This window comes from Plectropomus leopardus, chromosome 10, assembly GCF_008729295.1.
Source record: "Plectropomus leopardus isolate mb chromosome 10, YSFRI_Pleo_2.0, whole genome shotgun sequence".
In the NCBI taxonomy this organism is placed as follows: domain Eukaryota; kingdom Metazoa; phylum Chordata; class Actinopteri; order Perciformes; family Serranidae; genus Plectropomus; species Plectropomus leopardus.
Window position 1 is genome coordinate 24,617,668 of NC_056472.1, and position 25,836 is coordinate 24,643,503.

Here is a 25,836-nt window from a genome sequence, read left to right on the forward strand (position 1 = left end):
CCTGCAGGCCAAATCTGGCCCCCCATCGTGTGCCTGGTGCCCCCCCCCCACACCATTTTCTAATTCACAAAAAGTAAAATAAAATAAAGATGTTCACACTGTGGACTCTTTTTGTATGTTATGTATACATAAGGTGCCAGAGTGAATAAAACAGCATCAAATAGAGCTTGTTTATCAAAATAAGTGTCAGTGGTGGATCCGCCGCACCTCCAACAGAGGTCCAGGCTAAGCCCCTACTGTCCTAAAATCAGGGAAATGTCCCAAAATCCTAAAAATGTCCTAAATTTGTAAAAATGTCCTGAAATCCAAAAAAAATTTGGGGGCTAAAGATGCCAATGTTTGGATATATATATATAAATACTGTATGTGTGTGTGTGTGTGTGTGTGTGTGCGTGTGTTTATATACATATATACGGTTAAAATTTCCAAACGGAGAAGCCACAACTTCTAACAAGTTTGCGTTAACAAATAAGTAAATTAAAAAATTTAAGATTTTTTTTTTAAATTAAATATTAATTACAATTTTGTTAAAATGGCATAACATTTGGTGAAGAGTGCATTATGACTTTTATTTCTGTCTTAATTGGGGACTTGCAGGCAAGGACTTGAGATTTACTTCTGATTTGCAAAGCAATGACTTCAAGAAAAACTTCTACACAAAAGTTGCTGAAGGCCAAGTACATTCACTAAGTAATACTAATTTTTGCACACTGGAGGGCGCTGCAAGCCGCAAACCTTTCAGCATAAAGAGGCAGCAAACAGCAGCTGGCGAGTCGTTCAGTCTTGGCTGCAGCATTAAATTGCGCGACACCTTCAATACAAAAATATTCCAAGAGATGGCAATGTAGGATTGTGTTGATGATCACACCTCAGCGCCACACAGGAGCGGCTTACAATAATTAAGCGAGAAGATTCAAATTTGACAGTGCAGCCGGAAAAACTTCAGCTCTCACAGCTGAATTTAATTCAGCACAGAAAATAAAAGCTCAGAACACATGATTCATCTTGCAGTTTGTATATTTATTTTAAAGCAACTTCTTTTGTAAAATATAAATACAAATTATGAGATATTTTAATTACAAAGTTAAAACAAAAATGAACACACCAAAAATTACTTTACTGCAGTAGCCTCCCTGTTATATACAAGCTCTGTGCCGAAGGGTAAATATCAACATTATCTTAAAACTTTATTATACAAACAATTCTGTAGTTTTGCATGTTAAATTACAGACTAAACAGGAAGCAAAACTTGAACATTAAAATAAAAAAAAGATACAACAGAATCGCCCCTGAGGCTTGAGCGAGCGCTGAAGTCTGAGGAGAAAAAAAACAAAAAAAAACAGGACATCATGTGCTTCCTATAAACACAAATACCACATTCAACAGCACAGTCTCAGTACTATCCTGTACAGCTACACACATGCACAATGTGCTGTGCGCTCACACGCTCCGTCCAATCGCTGACAACACGACGACACTCTGTTGCCATACAAAATCTTTCAGAGAGGAGTCGTGAGCAACATCCAAAAGAAAGAAAATCTCTATATCTTTTATATATATATATATATATATTATTTATTTATTTATTTATTTATTTATACATATATTAATTTATAAAAATAAGACCATTATTAAGTCTATTGAGTCACAAATGTATTGATCCTCAGTTAACGGAGGGAAACGTTTAAGCAGCCTGGTCAGCCAGCAGGTCAGTCCGTCTGTACAGTGCTGGTCCAGAGCAGCGTGGGAACTACAGGCTAAGGCAAATCATCGTCACCCCTGCGTGGTTCTAAAGCAAACTGCAGTCGGTAAGGATCAAGGTCCGGGTTTAGTGGCTCCAGGGGTCAGGAGGAGCCCAACTTGCCAATAGCCTTGATTTTGTCCTTCAGTTTGTCCCCTGGGTGGTCCCAGCGGTCGTCCAGGCACTCCAGTGTGGAGCCCAGAAGAGCGGCCAGCTCGGCGCTGTCCTCCACCAGGTCCAGCAGGTCCTTGCTGTCCGCGTGGAAGCCCTCCAGCTCCTCCGGGCAGGAGAAGAGCTGCGACAGGGAGGCCTGCCGGTAAAACTCGGCCTCTGCGACCGTCACAACCTCCATGTGGGGGAAGGCCTGCCGGAAGCCGCGGCCTGACATCCGCAGCCGACGGAGCACGTCGGACAGTAGCAACCAGTTTCTCGGCCTGAAAGAGAAAAATCAAGCGGTGTTTAGGAATGAAGGCTGACAGAGACGCAGTTTTTATTCAGTTACAGGGTTCTTACACGTTCTCATGGACAAAATTTGAAACTTTTTCATGACTTTTAAAGGACCCATAATAAAAATTTCATGATGATTCACAACGTATAACATGAAAATAACTGTATTTTCATACTTTACTCCAAATGTTTAGCGTTATTTAAGACAGTTTGTGGACACTGAAGAGTAGAGCTCCCAGTTTCGGTCAGTGACAGCGACAGTTTGGTTGGTTGGTCAGATGGTTTAGAAAAAAAACACGAAAAACCTGTGTTCCTTTCAACAACCATGCTTTTCTCTCAGAGCATTTAAAACAGCCGCTTTTACAGTCTGTTCAAGGTGGGAAATCACACATTCATGCTGCGTTGTTGTTATATATAACAGGTAAAATCGTTGAGTACGGGGACAGAGCAGCGGAGGTAGTAACAGCGCCACATTACAGCCGACAGGACAGAACCGTAAGCTCGACGGGTGTTTTGACGTTTTGACGGCATGTTGTGCATGCGGCCCGCCACAGGAGATTTAAAAAGCAGCCAGCAGCTGTTGCAACTAACTCAAAGAAGAAGAACCGTGTAAATGGTTTAATGTGCTTAATGCCAAAATGTGTAATTAGGAGATGTTGGAATTCTAATTTTTTCAAACGTTTCCAAAATTTTGCACAATTCTACAAATTCCATGACTGTGAAGACCCTGTGCTGAGAGTCCGATCTTGAGAAAACTCACCCTTGAGAGAGGGACACTTGGATGTTGTAGCAAGGCAGCAGAGGTCGGTCGGAGAACTCGAACTCAAACACCTCCCTCTTATCGTCCTCCTCCTCGTCGTCTGGGCCCGGGGGGTCGGCCAGGATGTCGTACACGCCGCCTTCTTCGTTTGACTCTGAGATACACAAAAAAAGGGGCAAATAACTTTTAGTAAGCGTCCACGTGATTGTGAAAGACGTGTATCGCTCAAAGCTAGAGGACACTGAGGAAGAACTTAAGTCTTTGTAAGCAGTAAAACAAACAGAGAGCTGATCAGTACTCACCGCACACAGCGCTGCCATAGAATTCCCAATAAAGCCCTGGGTCGTCATCTGAGCGGCCCTGAAGGTCAGCAAAATAATCTATGGAGAGAAGAGAGGAGTGAAGCCGGTTATACAAGAGCTGGAGCCCCGGGGACAGGCAACGAGGCAAAATACAATTGCCCTTTAAGACTACAGCAGAAAAATGGATAAAGAGCGGAGTAAAATAGAAGAGGAGGAGGAGGAGGAGGGGCGGTGTCAGGAGAGAAAAGAGAAACAAACAGAGCAAATGTTTTGGGGGAGGAGGGGTGGGGGCGCCGATGGTCAGGGGCCAGCGGCTGTACCACGGGGGAGGAGAGCGACTGTCTCCGCTGGGTTAGAGCTGGGTCAGTTCAGAGCGGGGCTGCCAGGAATCAAACAAGAACCACACACAGTCGCTGAGTCCACACACACACACACACACACACACACACACACACACACACACACACACACAGAGCGAGCGAGCTGGAAACAAACAAGCAGAGGGAGCTGGATAAGCACACACAGCGAGCGCAAAGTGTGTATTCAGCACGCGCGCGCGCGCACACACACACGCACAGAGCGAGAGCTGGGCTTTGTGCCAGCGCTGAGGCGTGGGGCGTCTGGCGTGTGTTTGGAGGGATTAACGGCCTCCAGATGAGTGGGACCAGGTGGAGGGAGGGCAGCAATCGCTCGCTCTCGCTCATTTTCTCCGGTGCTCGATCTCCCTCGCTCCCTGCTCTGTCAATCTAGCAGCCATCGATCTATCCATCCACGCTCTTTTCAAAATTCAACACCATCTTTACAGCCGTCTACATATAAATCTCCCTTTTGCACTCAACCTGTTCACCCTGCTGCCGACCGTGAACTTACACCTGTTCATTCTCGCCCGTCTTTTCTCCCGCGCCTTGTCTCCCTCACTCCGCTCTGTCTCAGATTATCGGTTTTAACTAGCTGCATGTTCATGTATTATTAAGCAGCTGGCTACAGGGAAAGCGTGCGCCTCTGTGTACGCTTTCATTTCCTCCTCCTGTACACAAACTCGTGTTGTCTGGCACACGAGCCCTCTCGACATTCAACGGCCCAAATACGGACCACGTCAGGCTCTGGTGTGGCAGCCTCGTGAAAAGACACACTCAGGCGCTCACACGCACGCATACAAAAGCAGAGTCTCCAGCCAGAGCGAAGCCCGTTTCCGCACGTACGCTGAGCAAACACAGTTGGCGTTGCTAAGTAACCAGATAGAGGAGCTCAGAGGCAGCAGCACGCACCCCGGCGGGCTGAAACTCCCTGTCTAACAGGTGGTCGAGGGGTGGGGGAGGGTGCCGGAGGGGAAACGGGATGACAGAGACAGGCATGTCTTGTAGTGACGGTTGGGAGGTGGAGGATGAGGCTTTGCAGAGAGAGACTCATACCAACAGGTTGCTCAGAGGTCAGAGCAGCGAGAGAACAGCAAACAGTGAATGAGCCACCACTGGGGCAGGTGGGAACTCGATCGCTGACCGATCTTTACAGCAATTTACTCCTGCCCCACCTCGACATTCACTCTCTGCTGTACCTGCTGCCTAAAAACCCTTTTATCTCATTTCTATTCCCTCTTTTTCTAGAATTTGTGATTTTATTACTTGCGGTCAAAGGCACATTTAAATTCAAATTTCATGGCTTTTGCATTCTAATTTGACTGCATGAGGGAAGAAACTTTCAATGACTGCACTCTTTGCAAAACAGTTCACTGAATAACATTGTTGTAATGCACATTTTAGTGAGGGTTAAGGTGACTTAATTGGGGTTTTAGTGACTAAAGGCCTTACATCAAGCCTATATTTTTTCGTCCAGAATCTTTTCACATTTAACAATAAATACAACCTCAGGCTGGGTCGATTACATTTACACTGACTATGAGACTACCATTTGTGATTTAAGTTTTTGGAAAAGGTTTGGGGTTTTTTTTGCATCTTTTCACAGCCGTCAAAGGGCTTTCATCTCTTTTTAATTCACTTTTTTTCTAGCATTTGTGATTTTATTACTTGCCGTTAAAGGCGCATTAATATTCAAATTTCCTGGTTTTTGCATTCCACTTTGCAAGAGGGAAGAAACTTTCAATGACTGCACACATTGCAAAACAGTTCACTTCATTACATCACTGTTTTGTACATTTTAGGCAAAGAAACAGACCTCTGGGTAAGATAGAGAGAAATTTACCATATTTATTTATACATACTATCCACATTGTTATGATTAGAAACTGGATGACAATCGGCAAAGTATCTCCTTAAACATTAGTCCTCAAATCTCCCAGTCCTCACTTTATTCTACTCAGGAAATTACATCTGAATCAACAGATCATTCCTGACTTAACTGTGTCTATGGCTGCATTTGACGAACAGGGATCTTACCAGTGAGGAAGCGCTCCATGCTGTCGCTGTGGGTCATCTTGAGCAGGCCACGGCCAGAATATGTGGCCAAGGTGGGGTCAGCGCCATAAGACAGCAGGACTCGCACCACGTCCAGGTGGTCATTCTCCACAGCGTCGTGAATCGGCCTAAACACACACACACACACACACACACAAATGTACATTAATTTTAACAATAATGTGCATCAGCATTTACAACATACGTATGGCCAAAATTACTCTATTTCAGGGTTCCTACAGCTTAAGGCAAGTAAGATTTAACGCTTTCTAATGCCACTTGGAAATTATTTTACATTGACTTTCTAATAACTAAAATACAACCAGGACAATTTTATTTTGCCCAAATGTTTATTGTGACAAAAACATGACTTTTTTGTTTGAGTTTGATTATCTACGTCAAATTCTGGAAAAAAAACTCTTTTTAGAGTGGAGCCCATTGAAGACAATGAACATATTATGTTATCATAAAGGCATCTGTTTAGTTTACCAACAGAAGTGGGAAATATCTGGCATTTCTGTTTTCTGGATGATTTTGTGTTTCTCAATCTGCATGTGAGATCCTACTGCTTGTATTTTTTTAAAGATAAAAAAAAAAAATGTTACCAAATTTGAGATTTTGCAATGCAACATAGAAAGAAAGATTAATCAAATCCTTCTTCCCATGTCTGAGCATTTTTAAGATTTTTGAAAGATTGATTTACGTTAATTTAATACCAATTAAGGCCTTATTTTCAGATTAATGAATTCAATGCCATTTAAGACTTTTTAAGGATCCGCAGGAACCCTGTTTTTGTCTAAATTGCGTTTAAAAATGTAGCGTGGTGCAATTAAAACATTAAAAGTGATAGCTTGTTTTTTATTCTAGCAGTATAACCTACTTTGTACTTTGCTGCTCTTTCTGCACGTCCCTAATAATCGCTCCATGTGCATGTACACAATGTGAATGCAACTGATAGATTTGCAAGACAGCTAATTCTTCTTAGCGACGGTCTCACTTATGTTACTGTGATATGAATATTGTAAATCTGGTAATGGTTTACTGAAAGCTGCTGCACAATGCACCTTTAAGACCTGAGCACAGTTTCTTAGAAAAGACCCCCTACTGTAAATTTTAATAACGCAGCAATGAAAGCAGTAGCCTTTCCCATTTAAAACCGCAGCTAATCCCTCAAATCACGGCCCTTGCCAAGCAAATATAAAAAATCAATCCCAGAAACTTTGCTATGAGCAAACTCGAGTGACTTAGTGATGACTAAGCTCTGGCTTGCCTTATTAGGGCATGTAGAAATTTGCATTGTGCACAGGAGATATGTTTATGCAAGTTTCAGTGATTGTGTGTGCTTATGCATGAATGTGTTTGTTTACCTGGTGCCATCCTGTGCACTGCAATTGATGTCCGCCCCGTAATCCAGCAGGTGTTGGACTATGCTGAGCCAACCGCGGGCGCACGCCTCGTGGAGAGCACAGTAACCGGCGTAGTCTCTGTGATTCACCTCGCATACTCTGTTCTCCAGACAGTACAGCACCACCTCCTAAAGAGAGCCAACACAGAGCGAGAGTGGGGTTTAGAGTGTGAGATTGTGTGTGTGTGTGTGTGTGTGTGTGTGTGTGTGTGTGTGTGTGTGTATTTATGTGTGGCGACAACCCAAGCAACACAAGACCAAACACACGAGTCAGACGGAGCAGACACATACGCAAACAGTCCTTCCCTTTACAGTTCCTGTGGGAGAGAAATTAGGGAAAGGAGGAACTGAGTGTGTTCCTGTGCTGGACAAAAACACACACACACACAGACACACACAAATGCTCCATAATACTAGAGCTGGCGCCAAAACACATCGAGGAGACTAAGTGTGACTCAACTGTATTTAGCCTGCCAGATTCTGCTTGTGCATGTGTGCGAATGCGTGTGTCTGTGTGCCACGGCTGGGCCTGGACGCCACTGTGGCAGCCAGTTACGATGGTTGGGCTCTGAACACAGCATAATGGAAGCGGAACAAAGAGATTTGATAGAGGCGCTCAAGAGCTGGAAGCGTTTCCTCTGGTCTAGGGCTGTGACAGTTGGGCATCCAGCACTAAGTAGTCAGACTGGTTTTTATTGGACTGGAGCGGCGTCTGCTGCTACCAAACAGAGGGGAGACAGAGGAGATAGGGAGCAGTCCATCAACGTGTTGATACGGGGCCTGTGCGAGCCAAAGTGTGTGTTTCAAAACACTTTGGGTGTATGCTTGTATCTGTGTGAATATGCAACTTAGGTTACATCCACATTATTTTGTTTTCATTTTAAAACAGTTTGAAAATGAAAACAATTTTTTGGACAGAGTGTTTTAGCTGCGTTTCAGATACAATCTCTGTCTATACTAATACGCCTGAAAATACGCATCATGTGACCATTCACGTACACTATGCATGTGCGTCTAAGCATCAACAGGAAGCAGATTGTCCACTCTTCTGTTGGTTGCTTAGTTACCATGGATTATACTGCGGAGGAAGAACATCGATGGTGGGAACTAGGACCAGAGATTCCTTTGCTTGGACCAACAACAAAGTGGAACTGTTGCTAAAGTAACACACAAGTACATGGCGGCCAAGGCGGCAAAAAAACAGACTGGGAGTCGTTGCAAAGCAAATACAATAAGATATTCGAGCGGTAATGGGCACATTATCCATTGCCGGAGGAATCTACATCAATGGAAGTGGAGCGCCAACTCAGGATGGATGAAATCGCAAAGGTAAGTAGACTGAATTTTAATGTTTAGACTGGGCACATCGTGACTTATAAGACCCAGTCACAAAGCAAATATAGGCGTCTGCATTATGGCTTTCAACAGTCTCTCTTTCCAGACTTAAACGCAATGCTGCAATTTTCAAGCTAAAACGAGCTCAGCAACATTTTAAAAGGTCTCAGCTTTAAGGCCCACAAAAACCACACAAAACTCAAAGAGCTAGCGGCGACAAATGACGGCTTTTGCGTAGCCTAACATCGCCTGTGTCTCCACCAAAAAATTGCACCTGAACACACTGCAAAAAGCACAGCCAACAAGTGCGTACATCCTTCTACTGCGTAAGAGGTTATAACTCTCCCTACCAGCAGGTGTCAGTAGTCTGTATTCCGTATTCAAAAAGCAAATCGAAGAGACCGAGAGAAACGGATGCAAGACGCTAGTTAGCCAATCAGCACATTAACAACACAGCCTAATGTTGAAAAAACAAATATTTATTGTACATTATAGCAAACAATTACACAATCACAAACTATTTCTGCAAAAGAGCTTGATAGCAAAAAAAAACAAGACAAAAAAAGTACCTAATAAAACAAGTGTTTTTATCTCACTCCCTCTTGACGTTAGCCCTTTGTTGACTTTCCGCACTTCAGTCTCTCTTTCCATGAGCTCAGCTGAACTACAAATCAAAAGTGACTTAATTTATCTGCATCTCCATCACTGACTCATAGTGCTCAATCGGCCACAAAAACAACAACAGAAAAAAAGCTGACTAGTTCCATCAGTGTGGAGCACATTGCAAATAAAAGCAAGACGGACACTCACCGACAGCCTGACATTGACCTTGCTGACTGTCTGCTTGGTGTGTCAGGGCCAGTAAGGCTCATTTATTCTCACTTTACGTTCTAAAATGGATTTGTCCATTTCATAACATTGTAAATGTCACTGCCCTCATACATTTACGCGTTGTTTATGATGGCATAGATACACCCAATACAGGGCAGTATTAGGCAGAATCAAAAGTTTTACACAACAAAGGTGACGGTGGCAGTTGTGATATTGTACCTTTAAAAAGGAAGTCTGTGCTGCCATTATATACATCACAATACATAAACAGATCGTTTTTCTCCCTCATTTCACTATATATTACTATACATTATCAAATATTACAGATTGTTGTTACTTTCATGCACAAATAGGGACGAAATAAATGCAGAGTTCAGGCAGACGACTCTTTCAGTCTCTGTCTCCGTATGTAACTGTGAGCATAAATGAGCCCTCGGGCATTCAAAAACACTGGAGTAGTGTGGTCACTGACGTAGCTCAAGTTTTGAAATCACAAAACGAAAATGTATTGGTGTGAATGTAGCCTCTGTGTGGGGTGAACCCACGTATTTGCAGACGCTTGGAAAAATAAACAGAAAACACCAATTTTTTTATCTATGTTTATATATATTTATATATATCTGTGAATGCAAGACTCATATATCCACACTCACTCATACTCCGTCCTGCTAACAGTCCTGTGCCGAGGGGAGGAAAACTGCTCATCTGAACCTGGGGAATGACTCCAAACTTCCATTTCTATGCTAATTCTAGCCTGCCGTCTAGTCCAAGTATTTATCTCTCTCACTCTTTCGGCATAGGGCGGATGGAGGGAGGAAGAGGGAAGGAAAGGCAGGCGACGGGGAGAAAACAGGCTGACGGAGGGATAAGGAGAGGGCTAGAGAGGGCAGAAGAACGGGAGAGGAGCGAGGCAACACCCCAACAGATGACAGATTAATGAATCTGTGGATGAAATCTGCCGGGGCTGTCCTCTGGGCTGCAGCTGATAATAACAACAGATGAAAGGGTGGGGTATGGTGGGTGGCAGTGGTAGTGTGAAGTGGGTGGAGGGGTGTAGTGACAGGAGTGAACAGAGGACGGTCGAGCCGGGGAGGAAGGAGAAACAATGAGGAGAAAGGGGGAGCAGTGGAAAGCGGGAGCAAGAGAAAAGAAGTGAGCAAATGTGAGCAAGAAAAAGTGTGAGAGAGAGAAAAAGAGAAACGAGGGGGAGTGGGACAGCGCTCCAACTGGTTTTCGCTCGCTGCCAACACTCTGTTTGCCTGCTGGAGAGAGATTCAGGAGCGCTGTGCCGAAGCTCCCCTCTGGGGGATTCCACTCGCTCCGTGTGTGTGTGTGTGTGTGTGTGTGTGTGTGCATGAGTGTGTCTGTCTGTGTGAGTGAATGAGAGCAAGTGTTGGAGAGACTGACGGGTAGAGAGTGTCGATATGCAGCTTGCCTCTGTGTGTGTGTGTGTGTGTGTGTGTGTGTGTGTGTGTGTGTGTGTGGCGGGAAGCCGGGGCTCTCGTGCTAAGCTCCTCGCTCTCTCCCAGCGATATTAAACACGGCTCCGGAGGTTTAGCGCTACGCCTCCTCCACAGCCTCACACACATACACGCACACACACATACTCGTCGGCAGCGCAAAATATGCGTGCGAACACACACACACACACACACACACACACACACACACACACACACACACACACACACACACACACACACACACACACACACACACACACACACACACACACACACACACACACACACACACACACACACACACACACACACTCTTCCGCAGTAAAATGAGACACCACTCCCCCCCTCCTCTCTCTCGCTCTTTCCCTCCGTCCTCTAATCTCCCTCTCTAGAATGCTTCCCTGCGCTCGCCTGCAATCAATGCATCACTCAGACATTTAACCCCTTGCAGCGCTGCCTCGTATGCTCCTAAAATACAACAGATGTGTGTGTGTGTGCATGTGTGTGTGGGTGTGTATATATAAATGTGTATAACATGTGCAGGTGATACATGATAAGTGGCTTTCCCTGCACTATGAAGAGTCAAAAGTCAAAGCAAAGAAGTGCGTGCTGAGACAACTGAAGCGTGTGGATGTTTGTTTGTTTAATGAGCGTGTGTGAGTGTGAGTGTGTGTGTGTGTGTGTGTGTGTGTGTGTGTGTGTGTGTGTGTGTGTGTGTGTGTGTGTGTAAAATCCAGCCTGCTGTTGACAGACTGCTGAGGTAACAGAGGAAGCTTGAGGATGTGGCCTCTGATGATCTCAGATAGTTTTAATTAATCTCACACTGGCGCACACGCGTGCTGTTAGCTCGAAGAAAAATAAAGAGGAAAAGTCGTGATCACCTGTTTATATACAAAATATTTTGTCAACAATAAACACCTCCAGTCTGAACGTATTACCTGCACTGGAAATTATCGCTCAACAGCCACAACCCAAATGCAAAAACATGCCTTATTTAAATGTCCTTGTAATAAGGGAAAGCTTGGTGATGTAGTCAGGACTCATAGTTGCTGAGCTACTGCTGTTGGCGAGCCAGCCGCTAATGTACTAAACACTTCTTAAGCTAGCCCGATGTCAACATGATGGCACCAGAGAGCCAAAAAACACCAATCACCAAGCCTTGCCACAAGAGAGCTAACAACCAGTTTGAAAGCTAGCCGGCTCTGTCACAAACCGGGTAAGTTAAAATGGTAAATTCAAAGGAACATAATTTCCAAGCTGTTGCGGTTAGCGAGCCAGCCAATAAAAGACTACACACCAGCTACCCTGATGCTAGCATGATTGGGGGAGCAAAGTTTCATCCCCCCTTTTCATTTAAATGTGTGCATGTCCATTTGTATCATTCGGTGTCTCCTCTCCAAATGCAGAGGTTTTTTTTGCAGGAAATCATGAGTTCTCTTTTTCCTCAGCAGCACTGCGAGTCCGTTCAAAGGAGAGGAACAGCTGCTGCCGAGGCAAGTTAGATCCTGTTCAGACGCAGCAGAATCAACAATTAAGTTTCACTTTCAATGCACCTGACGCTCTGCTGCTCCGTCTGTCCCCAGAGCATGATCTAAACTCAGAGATCAAGGTGCAATCAGTTATCCGCCAGTATATATATTTCAACAGCGGTCTTAATGAATAGTCCAGCTCCAAAAATATAAAATCTATTTGATGGTTAATTGTGGCAGGCTGCCACAAATAAATGAATGTGTGGGAAAAATCCTGCCGTGTTTACCATGTAAGAAGTCTTGAACACAGATTCATGAACTCTGAACTCTCTGAAAATATCCACTTATAAGGTCGTAAATCCCACAGCAGGGGGGTGTTCGTATCGACTCTTCTCGTGACCATGGTGAACCATTTGAAGGCAGCATGTATCAACCACTGTATCAAATATAGATGACCAAACTAGTTGACTTTCTACCAGGTAGCTAACAACCAGAAGACAATTTTACATTGTGGCCAAAAGTGAAATTACACCTTCATGTGACACCATGAGGCCAAAAAAACCAAACTTTTTCCCACAAACTTTTTGAGTGCCAAAACACCTACAGAACGACTTGTTTCATGATCAGGATTTAATGCATTCGGTCCGATGACATTTCCAAAGTTGGCCACTTGGACAGAGTAAGTCTCTAGTGTGCGCTCTATGAACCCCCTAATGCACGGGTACCATCCATCGGTACATCACATGCCAAATGTAACTGGCGTTGAGATGTTTGAGGGCTACAGAAGACAGCGCTAGAAACAAAACTGATGGTGTCTGCTGAGGTGCTCTTTGGGTAAGATCCGTCTATGAGGTTGTAAAATTTAATTTGAGCAAGTCCAAAAATCTAGCTCTAGGCTTAGCCTAGCCTACCAGCAACATGCATATTAATGTTATGGCGCATTCCACGTTCCTCATATATTTCATTTTTTGTTTAAAAAAGTATATATTTCTACCAAGAGTCGACTGCAAACGCCTCAGTGATCTTGCACCAGCAACGGAGTTGTACCCAATGATATGAGGTGATGTTTGGCCTTGTTTGCTGTTTCCTCAAAGGGCGGCACTGTCAAGACTCTTATTGCTTTTGTTAATGCTATTGGTCAAATGCGCAAAATTGGAAGCCAAAATTCGACAACGCTGAATTTGTGAAGTCTATGTGGAATTATCTCACAAGCCAGTCCTCTAATTGTCAAAATTTCACAGTTGTGGTCGACTGGGCTCTTAAAATGCAATCTAGTTTTCCTCTTTACTCGGATCATACATGGATTTGAGAAGGAAAATCAGAAGTGATTCATGTGAGGAGAATAAATGACAGATTGCACCTTTATCTGAGCTTTCAATGGCTAGAGCTGAGGGGCCCCGGCACGAGGGGGAGAGGGATGAAGACATCCGCAGAATCTCTCCTCATTACCATTTCAAATGCTCAGAGAGCGAGGCAGACGAGGGAGAGAGAGAGAGAGAGAGAGAGAGAGAGAGAGAGAGAGAGAGAGAGAGAGAGAATAAAAGGGGAGTGAGGGAGGGGAGGAAGAAAGAGAGAGTGGGCTTTCATGTGCAGAGGCACGGATCGCAAAACTAAACGAACATGAAATATGCACGGTGTCGTCCGGGCATCGGGAACAGCGCAGGATAGTGCGCGTGTGTGTTAAATCACATGCATGTGTGCATGAGGTGATTCTGCATGTGCAGGTCTGTACATGAAAAAAAGAGATGCCTGTGCGTGCGCTTACAGGGCAACAACCGCTGTTTCGGCGTATGTGTTTGTAGTGAGCACGAAAGGCTCTGTCTGTGTGTGTGTGTGTGTGTGTGTGTGTGTGTGTGTGTGTGTGTGTGTGCGCGCGCGCGCGCGAGGTGATTTTGAATTTGCATGTGCAGGTCTGTGTGTGTGGGCGACAGCAGCGAGCTCGGAGACTCGTCGCTGTGTGCAGCATATGGAGAGGAACACGTCAGGATGCCTGTGCATGTGCGTAGTGGGTCATAACGGGTGTTTCTGTGTGTGCGTGTGCTTGTAATCAGTATGTGAGGTGTGTGTGTCTCTGTGTGTGTGCGTGCCTCTGTCTCTCAGGCCCTCATATCTCTCTGCCTGTGTGTGATAAGCCCAGAGCTTGCGGCGCTAAAACACCAGCGTGAGACAAGCGCTCTGTGCGTCTACAGGCTTGTATGCAAGCGTGTGTGTATGTGTGTGTGTGTGTGTAAGGCGGTATGCATAAATTGGTGTGTCTCTCTGCGCACGTCCTTGTGTATGTGAGTGTGTGTGTATGTGTGTGAGCCCCAGGGGTCTGCCCCAGGCTTATCACACACAGGCAGTGAGAGACGAGCTTCCTGAGAGAGAGAGAGGGAGAGAGAGAGAGAGAGAGAGAGAGGGAGAGAAAGAAAGGGAGGGAGGCAAGGGGGGAAGAGGAAGGCGGGGGTGTTGTTTGCGCAGCGGTCAGCGCCTTGTTTGTGTAGTCTCAGGTTTTCTCCCTCCCTCCTCCCTCTTTCCCTCTCCACACGCGGAGCGCAGGAAGGGAAAAATGCGAAGGGGGTGAGAGAGCGAGCGAGAGAGAGAGAGAAAGGACAGGGAGGGAAAAAAACGTCCGAGAGAGACGCATAAATCAGAGAGACGAGCCGGATTCTCTCCAGCACGGCTGACTGAACCCTGCTGCTGCCGCGCTGCACCCTGTGCATGTGCGTGCGTGCAAGTGCGTGTGTGTGTGTGTGCGCGCGCGCGCGCAAGCGAGGGAGAAAAACAGCCGCCGCCACTGCTAACCACAGTCACCACGGCACATTAGAGGGCCATTAGAACGCGATTATACTCCCAGTGCTTACCTCTCATTCACACTCCTGCTCTCTCTCAGTCTGACTCACACACACACATAATCACACACACACACCTCATCATCATAAATGTGTACAACAAACACACACAACCATAAAGCAACCGGTTAATGAGCAACAAAAGATACCTATTTACAGTTCTGTGAAGATACCTCTGCTGGTGATAAAAATTACGCACGCACGTATCGAAGCGGAGTGAGCGACAGGGCGCACGCACGCGGCACAATCTGCAGCTCAAGTGGCATAAAAAAACAACAACACTTGGATCGATAAATCAATTTGTAAAAATCTGTCAACAAGGAAGGGGGAGAAACGTTTAGGCTCGCAAACAGAAACACGAGGGGATGAGGGAGAGAGAGAGACAGCAGCGGGCCATCCAACTTTAATTAAAAGCTTTCAGAGCGATGGGAGTAGAGAGATTCAGTAGAATACACACCGATCTTTATTGTATGTGCGGAGAATGAAAGGATCTGGTTTAGGAGCGAGCGATCGGCAGCTACACACAAAGAAAGAAAAAAAAACTCACGATGCTAGAGAGAGGCAGCCAGCATCAGTCTCCGTATAATGATCCCACCGATCCCTCATGCTGTCTGCGCACGCACGTGCTTGTGCGCGTGCGCGTGTATATGTGTGTATGTGTGTGTGTGTGTGTGTGTGTGTGTGTGTGTGTGTGTGTGTGTGTGTGTGTCTGCGTGTGTGTCACACTTCGCCTCACGGAAAATTAATGAGATGTGAGAGCGGAGCGAGGCAAGAGAGGAGGGGAGGCGAGGGGAGTGTGTGTGTATGTGTGTGCGCTCGAGGGGAGGAGAGGAGGAGGAGGAGGAGGGGTGCCAACGACAATCTGAGTCACAAAGAGAGGAAGAGAAAGAGAGTGCTGAGAGGAAAGAAGGGGGAGGGAGGGAGCGGAAACCTGAGAGAGAAAGAGAGAGTCGCGGGCAAGAGGAGCAAAAAAAAAAAAAAGATGGAGTATGGCGAGAACAAAGCGTGCGTACGGGTGAAATGGAAGGAAATGGTGCAAAAAAGAGTGAGCTAGAGAGAGGAAGAATAGGACAGATGCAAGAGAAGAATCAGATGGAGAAAGACAATTTTAGTGAAAAAAAAAAAAAAAAAAGCCAAGCTGCCAGAGTCACAGACAGGAACAAAGTAGGGGAAGAAAATGAGCCCAATTTAAGAAGAGAGAGCGCAGATTTGGAAGTGCGGATGAAGTGTAAGAGTGTAAAATGTGAAGACAGAAATGAGGAGGGAGGACGGCTGAGCGGAGCCTTATTACCTCGTAGCCCAGCCGCGCGGCTCTCTGGAGCAGAGTCTCCCCGGCGTTCTTGTTCACGATCAGCCGACGAGCCTCTGGCGGGATTGGGCGCACCGCGGGGGGCTCGGCGGCGGGGATCCTGTGCACCCCCGCCGCCTCTGGTGGGACGCCGCCCGCTCTGCCGTTCGCCTGGGGCTGCAGCGAGGGCGGACAGAGCGCGGCGGGGGAGCAGGGCTTGACTGGAGAGCAGGGATAATGATTAGGAGAGGCGGCTCCCTTCCTCGCAGCGCCACGCTGCTCACTCAGCTGAGGAGAGAGGGAGAGAGAAAAGGAGAGTGTTACAGCCGCCGCCACAGAGCAGACGGGACACTCATTCACACACACACCAACACTCAAGGGCAGGAGGATGAGACAACACACACAAGGGATCGACAGATTATCGGCCTGGCCGATTGTTGGGGCCGATATTTGGCATTTTGCAGATTATCTGTATCAGCATTTTATTTCATTGATTGCTGATAAGATTAATTTATGAACATGTGCATAAGACACTCAACCAACACCAGGGAAGGCTGTCTGCAATACATGAAAACAAAGTGTCAGCAGAGCAACTTTTACTTTGTAAAACCTCAGACAGCTACTTTTATCAATTCGTTTTTTAATTAAATTTTCACTGAACTTTATAACAACAAGTTGTTGGGAATTTGCTGTATATTACATTGAAAGTTTCAGTTTTAATTAAACATTTGCTAAAGGCATTTAAACAAAGTTTTGTGTTGGAGTTTGCTTTATTTTAAATTTTTTATTGTAAGTGCATATCGGTTCTAAATATCTGTTATCGGTCTAAGTACCAATAATCGGTATCGGCATTGGCACTGAAAAGCCAATATTGGTCAACCCCTAACACACAAACACACAGAAGGTGATGTAGTTATGTGTATTAAAAGCATGGGACGATGTGAAAATTTCCTATCACGATTATCCTGGACAAAATAATTGCTGTTCACAATATTATTATGATTCTGTATTACAAATATTATCATATTTTATTGGTTTATGTCCTTGTTTACATTTGCATTGTCCTCAGAAGTAGTACTTTCAAATTTCATTGTACCTGAACAATGACAATAAATTCTTTCTGTTCTATTCTATTCCATTATTCTATTCTACTCCTTATCTTACATTTAAAAAAATTTATTTTTATTGTGACAATCTTTAAAAGCCAAGCTTTTCAACTATTCAAAAAAAAAAAGACTGCGGGGTTGACATGTGTTTGCAGGCCAACACTCAGTACGTTTACATGATGTTAGAAAAGTCGAATTATTGTGATAGTCCCACTAAAACTTGAATTGTAAAATACATGTAATGTTAGTTCGACTGAAATCGAATTTCTCGAAAATGGACTAACACACCTGATAATGCGCCTGGAAGTTGAGCTATTTCGTCATGTAAACATCTTAGTCAGACCTTAACTGGGTTAGCCCTTCTGCGTGTGCTCATAGCCACACCGACCTCCCGCGGTGGGTAAGGATAGGGACTGTTAGGTACTTATTAAGAAAAATTTTGAGGGACATACAACTTGAAAAGGTGATATTTTACATTTATTTAAAATAAAAAAGTCAAATCCCCGCCACCCTCGTGCTCTGATAAATGAAGTACAGTCCCACAGTACCGGCACTGAATCTATGTGATCCAAATTCCAATTTTGATATAACGGCATATGCAAATGTAATTATTCCCCAGATATGGTTATTGTACACTTGTGACCAATATATATATTGGAAGCAAGATATTTTAAAGTTTGATAATAAACCTTATTGTCAAAATTGTATGGATGTATTGAAACAATAAACCTAATGGCAAATTTAATGATTAAAAATCAGTCTTAAGTATCTTTTCCTGTATTATTTTCTGTTAAAAATGTACTTTTTCATATCGGACAACGTAGAAGCTGATTTCGATATATCTGTGATGGGCCCACATCGGCCTACAAAATACGCTTACCAATACATCAGTTGGGCTCTATTAATAAAAGCAAAATTGATTTTACGTTGAATTGTCTTTCTTATTCAGGAGAGATTCAGCAGCCAGACGTTTCTTCATGATCTCTTAAGGAGTGGCTGAGTTTGTCACTACAATGAGAAGAGCTGGTCCACCAAAAAAGTCCACCTTACATCAGCCCGTTCAGGTTCCAATGGGGGGCCAACTTCGATCGCGAACTTAAAGGCTAACCTGCCTCACTTTAATCAGCAAGTAGCAAGCAAGACAAGTAAACTTTGCTTGTGTTTAGAGCATTTATTCACTTACAAAATATAGTCTAAACTGTTCTCACGGTGCACTGCCACATTCAACTTCATATTTCTGCTCCGTAACCACAGCCTCACTGACAAGCATCCACGTCACTCTCTTTAGACCGCACAAAATCTGTGTATTCTCGTGTAGGAAAGGGTTTCATACGAGCACTGGTACCCAACTCTATTCCTGATTATCCCAATAACGGAAATTCTACGTAATCAACTTATTGTTTTTATCCCCATAGCCTCAAACTTAGACAAACATATAATTGTTTTTTTGAAAAAAAAAAACAATAAAGCGTAAAATACAAGACTGGAAAAAGTATATAATGTAAGGCCAAACTCATCCAGACAGAATAATCCTATTTTCTGTAAAGCTTGATGTTTATTCTCTTCAAAAAGTAATTTCCTCTCTTACGCTCACATGAATTTTCAAACCGACCTCTTTTATATGCTACCCACACAGAGCTTAAAATATAGATGGATTTCTCAATAACAGCATATATGTTTGCATATGATTATAATGTATGGAATACACTCTGTGCATTCGCCGAAAAAACACACACGCATACAGCTTTCACACCAACTGTTCACGCCCCAAACGCTGCAGGTTGGCACGCCACTTTTCCTTAACCGCTAAACCAACAGAGCCCTCTGAGTGCAACACACGAGAGGGAGTTGCCTCTGTGTGTGTGTGTGTGTGTGTGTGTGTGTGTGTGTGAGTGAAGTGCGTGCCCTCTCAGTGGAATTCCATGTCGAAGCAGCTGTCAGGCTGAGGAGGAGCAGGGGAGGAGAGCAGCGCGGGCGGAAAACAACTAGCCCCCCCCCCCCCCCCTTCTCAATTTTTCCCCATGCTCATTTTTTTCCCCTCTTTTGAACTGCGGCGCTTCATACGCTCGACCATGGCTGCCACATTCCTCGCTGTGTGCGAGCGAGGCAGCGTGTGTATATGCAGCCTTGTGTTCAGCGCGGAGTGCGATGTATAATTGCTCCGGGGTTTTGTTGTTATGTCAGGAATGCTCACAAACACACAGACACTCGCAGCCTTGGCACGCACTTGAACACACACAAAACAGCGCCGATGACACACGTTCGACAATTAAGGCCAGAGACAAACACACATGCACGCAGGCGCTCCACAGGGAGTCGATAAGGGCACCAGGAGGTCAAAGCTCCAGCAGCCCTCTAAACATTGTAAACATACTTCCTTCCTCTCCCCCTCCCTCCCTCTCCCAGCTGCATAATCAGAGGCGCCGACAGGCATACTGAAACAGACTCCGCTGCTGCAAACATCCAGACGCCCGTATCGTGGCCAGACACCCTATCAGCACTCACCTTGTCATCTTCGACTGCTCCCAGATCAGCCACGCAGCGCTGGCCCGGGCTGTTAGGTGTGGCCTCTTTCCTTTTCTCCCGCTCGCGCTCTCGCTCCCTCTGACTGGTGTGCTTGGTCTTGCACGGCCGCTTGCCCTTGGGTTTGTCCGTGTCACTATGGCGACGGGGCTTGAGAGGAGGGGTGCCTCCCACTGACGGCTCTGGGCCCGGAGAGGGGGGGCCCCTCCTGGGCTCCTTGAGGCCACGGTCACCTGAGAAGGGGCCCGGCGGGTGCGCTCTGTCCTTCAGCTGGCCGGGGGGAAGGGGAGAAGCAGCTACTCCTGGAGCGGGAGGAGAGAGAGGAGAGGGAGGCAGAGTGAGCGGCTGATAGTGCGAGAGCTCGGTGGAAGGGGAGGATGGGAAGGTATTGCAAGGCCATCTCTCACCCTCTGTTGGTTTATTAATGAGCGCACAGAGCTGTCTGGGAGCGCAGCATGCCTGCTCGCTCAGAAAAAAAGAATTAAAAAAATAAAACGCACACACACACATTCGCACGCAGGCTCGTATAAACACCCCCGTAGTAACTTGGGCGCACTCATTCACTGCAGCAAGGACACTGCTATGAGTAATCTCCTTAAACAAATGTGGCACTGTCTGGTTCCAGCCTCTTATAGTACATATTTACACGTAAAATAAAAACCTGCCCTTGAAACCACAATGTCAAAATGCTGTTTAATAGCTTAATGGAAACACATTTCCTCCTAAAGATTACTGCAAAGCGTTTCTAACTTCTCGGGAATGTGGTCTGATTCGCAATAGAATCTTTAGAATAAACAGTCTATTAAATGACTGAGAACCAATGAAGAGGAAAGTGAAATTATACATTTTTAATATAAACGGCCACTGTCTGTGTAACCCAGGCTGCAGAGGAAACCTTTCAGAAACGGAGATTCTTAACAGAGATTAATGTGTTTTATCCGATTAGCAGAGTGCTGAAAAAAAAAAAAAGAAAGAAAAAAGACCACAGCCCTGACAGACACGCAGCGGAATAACTACATTCATTGTAAATACACGGCTGTTGCCAGGGTGATGTTATCTAAAAAGGTGAAAAAAAAAAAAAATCAGTGGCCAATCAAGGCCTGTGGTTTCTGCAGGAAACATAAAACCAAAATCTCCCCTGCCTTTATTCACTTCCTTTAATCTCTCTCCTGCTCTTTTATTCTCTCTTCGTCTGTGCCTCCCTCTGTCTCCGTTTGGGCACTTGAATAAGGGAAAGCCCTGGTTTTAATAAGCTACCCCCCCCTTACACACACACACACACACACACACACACACACACACACACACACACACACACACACACACACACACACACACACACACACACACCACACACACACACACACACACACACACACACACACACGTTCCCTGCCCTCCGTTTCCCTGTGACTGGTCTTGAGGGGAAAAAAAGAAAGAGAAAAATCATTGATCACACATTAGTCACACTACACCTGCCCACGCGTATCTCTCCGCCAGCCACTTCCCTCATTCGCACTTTCATCGTCCTCACAGAGCCCGCTGTACACCAGCTGAACAAAAAAGCCCAAAACCACAGGGAGGGTGGGGGGGCCATTTTAACTTCTCGTCCCCAAGTCCCCGCTCTGAATCCCCGGCCTTTCCTCTGGCAAGAGGAAGTATTCTCTACCTCATTTCCTCTGCCCCCTCCCTGATGGCTCACGGGAAATCCCCCAAAAGTCAGACCGCTCTACAAGAAAGTGAAACGTGAGCCAAAGATAGATTTCCGTTACCCGAGCTGAACTCGCAGATACAGCAGCGGTTTACACGGCTGGCGCTTCAGTCTTACCATTATGTAGCTTCTCGCAGCCCCACTTCCTGTTGATCTCGGCTCTGTGCGCTGCTGCTCTGTCCTCCGGCTCACCGGGCCTGATCTTGCGATCCCGTATGCTCTGCACTGGGGCCACCAATCGAGGCTGGGGCCACGGCCTCTCCTGCTTGATGAAGGAGCCGTCAGGGGAAGCTGCACCGGCGGCAGGCTTGCTGAGTCGCAGTCCCTTCAGCTCGATGCAGACTTTGAGCTTCCGGACCTCGTCGTCGTCGTCTTCATCGGGGCTGGCGTGCTCGCGCTCATCTGCAGACAACAAAACACAAAATTTGCATCGTCTGCCATCTCTAATGTTTCCCTAAACAAGTGTGAAAGCTTGTTTTCAAGTTTTAACTTCAGCCAAAAAATCAGAAAGAAGAAAATTCTCATCCCTCACTTACAAGAGTCACATGGATGAACTCAGCAATGCATCGTGGGCAAGATTAAACCAAATAGTTATTAGAAAAAAACGGAGACACTGGAAATAATCTAGTCCTTGTTGTTTTAGGGAATGGATTGACAAAAATGGCTACAGTTAAACATGGTGCATACAGAATAATGAGGAGAGAAGATATTTTTTTGATCAAGTCTGGGGCCCCTTTTTGCCCCTAATCGAGTGTCAGAATGTCGGACTGATTTGGTATTGGCATTTGTTTGATGAATTGATATGGCACTTTTTTCCCCATTGTCTTAACTGGAGAGTTTTTGTGTTTTCCAGGTAATGTGTTGTGTTAAAATTGTATTGACTGGCTCTAGATCAGTTCTGTTTCCCATGTTTGGTTTTGTTTGAAAGGGGACCGTGAACACATCTCCTGATTATGAAACTTCTGCTTTGCTCTGATGTCCTTGTCAAAAAAAAATATCAATAAATAAATCATTCTGTGTCTTTGAGTTGACATTTGGGACATTAAAGGTTTTCGCTCTTCCAAAGACACTCCTCTCACCTTCTGCAGCACACATAACTATGGTTTGCACATACCTGCAGACACCTGAGTACAAAGAACAAAGGCCATTAATCACTACATTCTCCTGGCTTGTAAAACCGTCTCGAAGCCTTACATTTACCACAAATGCAGAGAGGCATGGAGCGGGATGCGAAACAGACAGATCGAGGAGCAAAAGGGGGGGAAGAGAAGTCAAGAACCGGGCGGAGACACAAAGCAATAAAGACTGGAGAAGCACAGGGAGAGTTCTCCCCCCTCCTTGAAATTCACGGGGGACGGGTATTTGACTCGTCTGCCAGTGCCGGGGAGAGCGAGCGCGCCGATACCGCATGCCAGAAAAAAAGGAAACCCAAACAGATGAGGGAAAAAAGAAAGGAGATGAAAAGAGAAGAAAAGAGCAGCTTTGAAGAGGGTGGGTAAGCGCGGCGGAGGAACGGCAGAGCTGAAAGAAGAGAGAGAGAATGGCTGTCCCTCTTCCTCGCTTCTCTCTCGCGCTCGCACTCCGCTCAAAGGCAGGATTAAACACTTCTCTGAGCTGGCTGCCACACAGAGCGAAAGATGGGACAGAGAGTGGGACGGGGGGAAAGAGCGGGGGTAGTGATGGAGCGGGTTTAAGGTGGAATTGATTGGGAAGAGGAAGCGACAAAAGGGATGGAAAGATTTTTTTTAAAGAACAAGGGATAGGAGCGTGCTCAGCATAACACGGGATGAAGGGGGAAGAATTAGAGAGATGCGTAGACAGCAGATAAAGGAGTGGAGGAGGTGGTGGGAAGCAAGAAAGTCTCACCCGTGGTAATCTTGGCTCTCTTCTCTGGGTGGGATGCCCTCTCTCCGTCCTCCCACTCTGTGTCCTCCTGCTCAGCCTTGAGGCAAAGCTGGCGTTTCCTGTTGGGACCAAATGCGGGGCTGACCTTCTTCTCCTCGGGAAACCCCTTTGCTGGAGTCAAAACAGGGGGCAAACTGTGACCTCCTTCTGACTCCCTCTTCACCTTCCTGGCTCCGTCATTTAGCCCTCCTTGGCTGGCACCTTTGGGCCTCTCTCGGGGCCCATGCCCCGGGGACAAAGGCTCTTTCAGGCCACCGCACCTCTGCAGGACTGGAACTCTGTTGTTTGTGTACGCCGGCCGGACACCTGAGCAAAGCAGAGAGGAAGAGGAGGAGGGAGCAGAGGCAAAATAAGCAACAGAGGATGAAAGGGAGACACGCAGGGAGAGAATGCAGACAGACAGACCGCAAACCAGACAGACAGACAGAAAGAGAGCAGGGGAAACAAGGGGCGGGGGTGAGACAGGGTGGGGGGATTGACAGAGGGAGATTGCCAGTTAAACACCAGCCAGCTTTTATTCTGCTTTAAAGACAGGCAGTAAAACTTTGATGGGGTAAAGACTTTTTAATCTGATGTGAGCCGAGCCAACGGGCTGACGGTTCAGCGCCGCCGCTCGCACTTCCAGCAAGGAGAGGCAAGAAAACATCCTGCGCACTCGCTGCACACGGCGACTCCCATCCCTCTCACCCCCCTTCTTTCCCTGTCCTCCCCCACGGCATGACCGCACCACGCCCTTCTCACACTGAGCGTGACTCTTCCCCCCCTCCTCGACTCCCTCTCCCTCTCTGTCTCTCTCCATGCCATAATTAGGCTCACACGTCAGCCGCGGCCTCGCTCCAACACACAGCTGGGCTCCCAGCCAACGTAACTAACCCCCCTCCCCCCCCCCCGCTCTCTCTCTTTCCGTTGCGCTCTCCCATCCGCTTTCACCCACTAACTCTCCCCCCGCTTTCTCTCTCTCTCTCTCTCTCTCTCTCTCTCTCTCTCTCACTCACGCAATCTCTCCCCCTCCTTCTCATCTTGCCCTCCCTCTCGATCGTCTCTCAGCGCAGATAAGCACAAAAGACTTCTTGAAAATAAAACTCCCCCTCTCCCGTCTCTCTTGCCGGGCTCGTTCGCTTTGCGCTGCCTCGCTTGTGTAAGACTGTGTGTCTGTGTGTGGAAAAGCGTGTCTTTTTTTAGAGTGACCCGGTCTTGCCTCAGCATTTGCTGCAAGTGCATGTGAGCGTGCACGCGCACCTATTGTTTGTGTGTTCCTTTCTGAGTGTTCATTTCCAGAGTGGATGCATGTGGTGTGTGTGTGTGTGTGTGTGTGTGTGTGTGTGTGTGTGTGTGTGTGTCTGTGTGCGTGCATTACGTGTGTATGCGTGTGTGTGTGTGTGTGTGTGTGTGTGTGTGTGTGTGTGTGTGTGTGTGTGTGTGTGTGGTGCTGGGTTACTCACCCTCCCTCTCTCCCTGCCTGGTGGTGTGTTGGCAGTGTTCCAGCGCTCGCTCTCTGCGCTGGCCGTCTGCCAGCTCCCGTCCTGCTGCCGCTGCTGCCGAGGCAGACACACACACACCGCCGCCCTCCTTCTCCTTCAGCTCCAGCTCCGAGAACCGCATCATTGCCCGCTGTGCGCACACACACACACAAACGCAGAGAAAACCCATGAAACCCACTCATCGTCTGCCCACGCCGCGCACACACACCTCTCTAAGCCTCAATCTGGCCTCAACAGCTACAGAAGCAATTGCGTCAGAAATCACATTGTCTTAAAATCAAAAAAGAAAAATGCCAAAGAAATTAAAAAACCCACACACACAAACGCACACAGGACAAAAAAAGGTAAGACAGATAAATCACAAGCATGGCATCAAGACACAGATTAGACTACTGCAGCCACTGTGAGTCCATGCGCTCTGGGGCTTAAATCCTGGCATCTCCCTTCCTGGAACATAAACATGGCTAGGAAACATATACATCTAAGCCCTGAGGCAGAGAGAGGAGGAGAAGAAAAAGAGGAAAGAAGGGAGTAGGGGGGAAAAAAAGGAGTGTGCAGCGATACAGAGTACAAAGGAGACAGAGCCCGTCAGAGGCAGATGTGATAAGAAATGTAAAGAACTGACCTCCCAGTTAGCTGCAGGTTGACTTATATTACTCCCCTCTCGTGATATGACTTCCATCTAAGCAATTAGAATGGGGGGGGGCTCAATATATCTGTCCATCATTTCATCTTTTATGTATTTTTTGTAATGAATTTATGTTTCTCCACATATTTCTTTTACATACAATAGGCAGCCACAATCCCACAAAATAACACAATCAAAT

The 25,836-nt window shown here is 46.1% G+C and overlaps 1 protein-coding gene across 1 annotated transcript in view; it reads right to left on the minus strand.

The window, feature by feature from the left end:
* Positions 1 to 1,606: 1,606 nt before the first annotated feature.
* The window catches only part of bcor (BCL6 corepressor), a 44,543-nt gene continuing 20,313 nt past the window's right edge, over positions 1,607 to 25,836 (minus strand). The window contains exons 4-14 of the mRNA XM_042494106.1: positions 25,635 to 25,691; positions 24,971 to 25,139; positions 23,490 to 23,834; positions 21,741 to 22,025; positions 19,895 to 20,214; positions 16,287 to 16,571; positions 7,029 to 7,195; positions 5,644 to 5,789; positions 3,251 to 3,328; positions 2,949 to 3,102; positions 1,607 to 2,175 (exon numbers count right to left, since the gene is read on the minus strand). Of these exons, the coding sequence (XP_042350040.1) occupies positions 1,845 to 2,175; positions 2,949 to 3,102; positions 3,251 to 3,328; positions 5,644 to 5,789; positions 7,029 to 7,195; positions 16,287 to 16,571; positions 19,895 to 20,214; positions 21,741 to 22,025; positions 23,490 to 23,834; positions 24,971 to 25,139; positions 25,635 to 25,691 (2,337 nt within the window). The 3' untranslated portion in view covers positions 1,607 to 1,844. The remainder of the gene's footprint in view (positions 2,176 to 2,948; positions 3,103 to 3,250; positions 3,329 to 5,643; positions 5,790 to 7,028; positions 7,196 to 16,286; positions 16,572 to 19,894; positions 20,215 to 21,740; positions 22,026 to 23,489; positions 23,835 to 24,970; positions 25,140 to 25,634; positions 25,692 to 25,836) is intronic.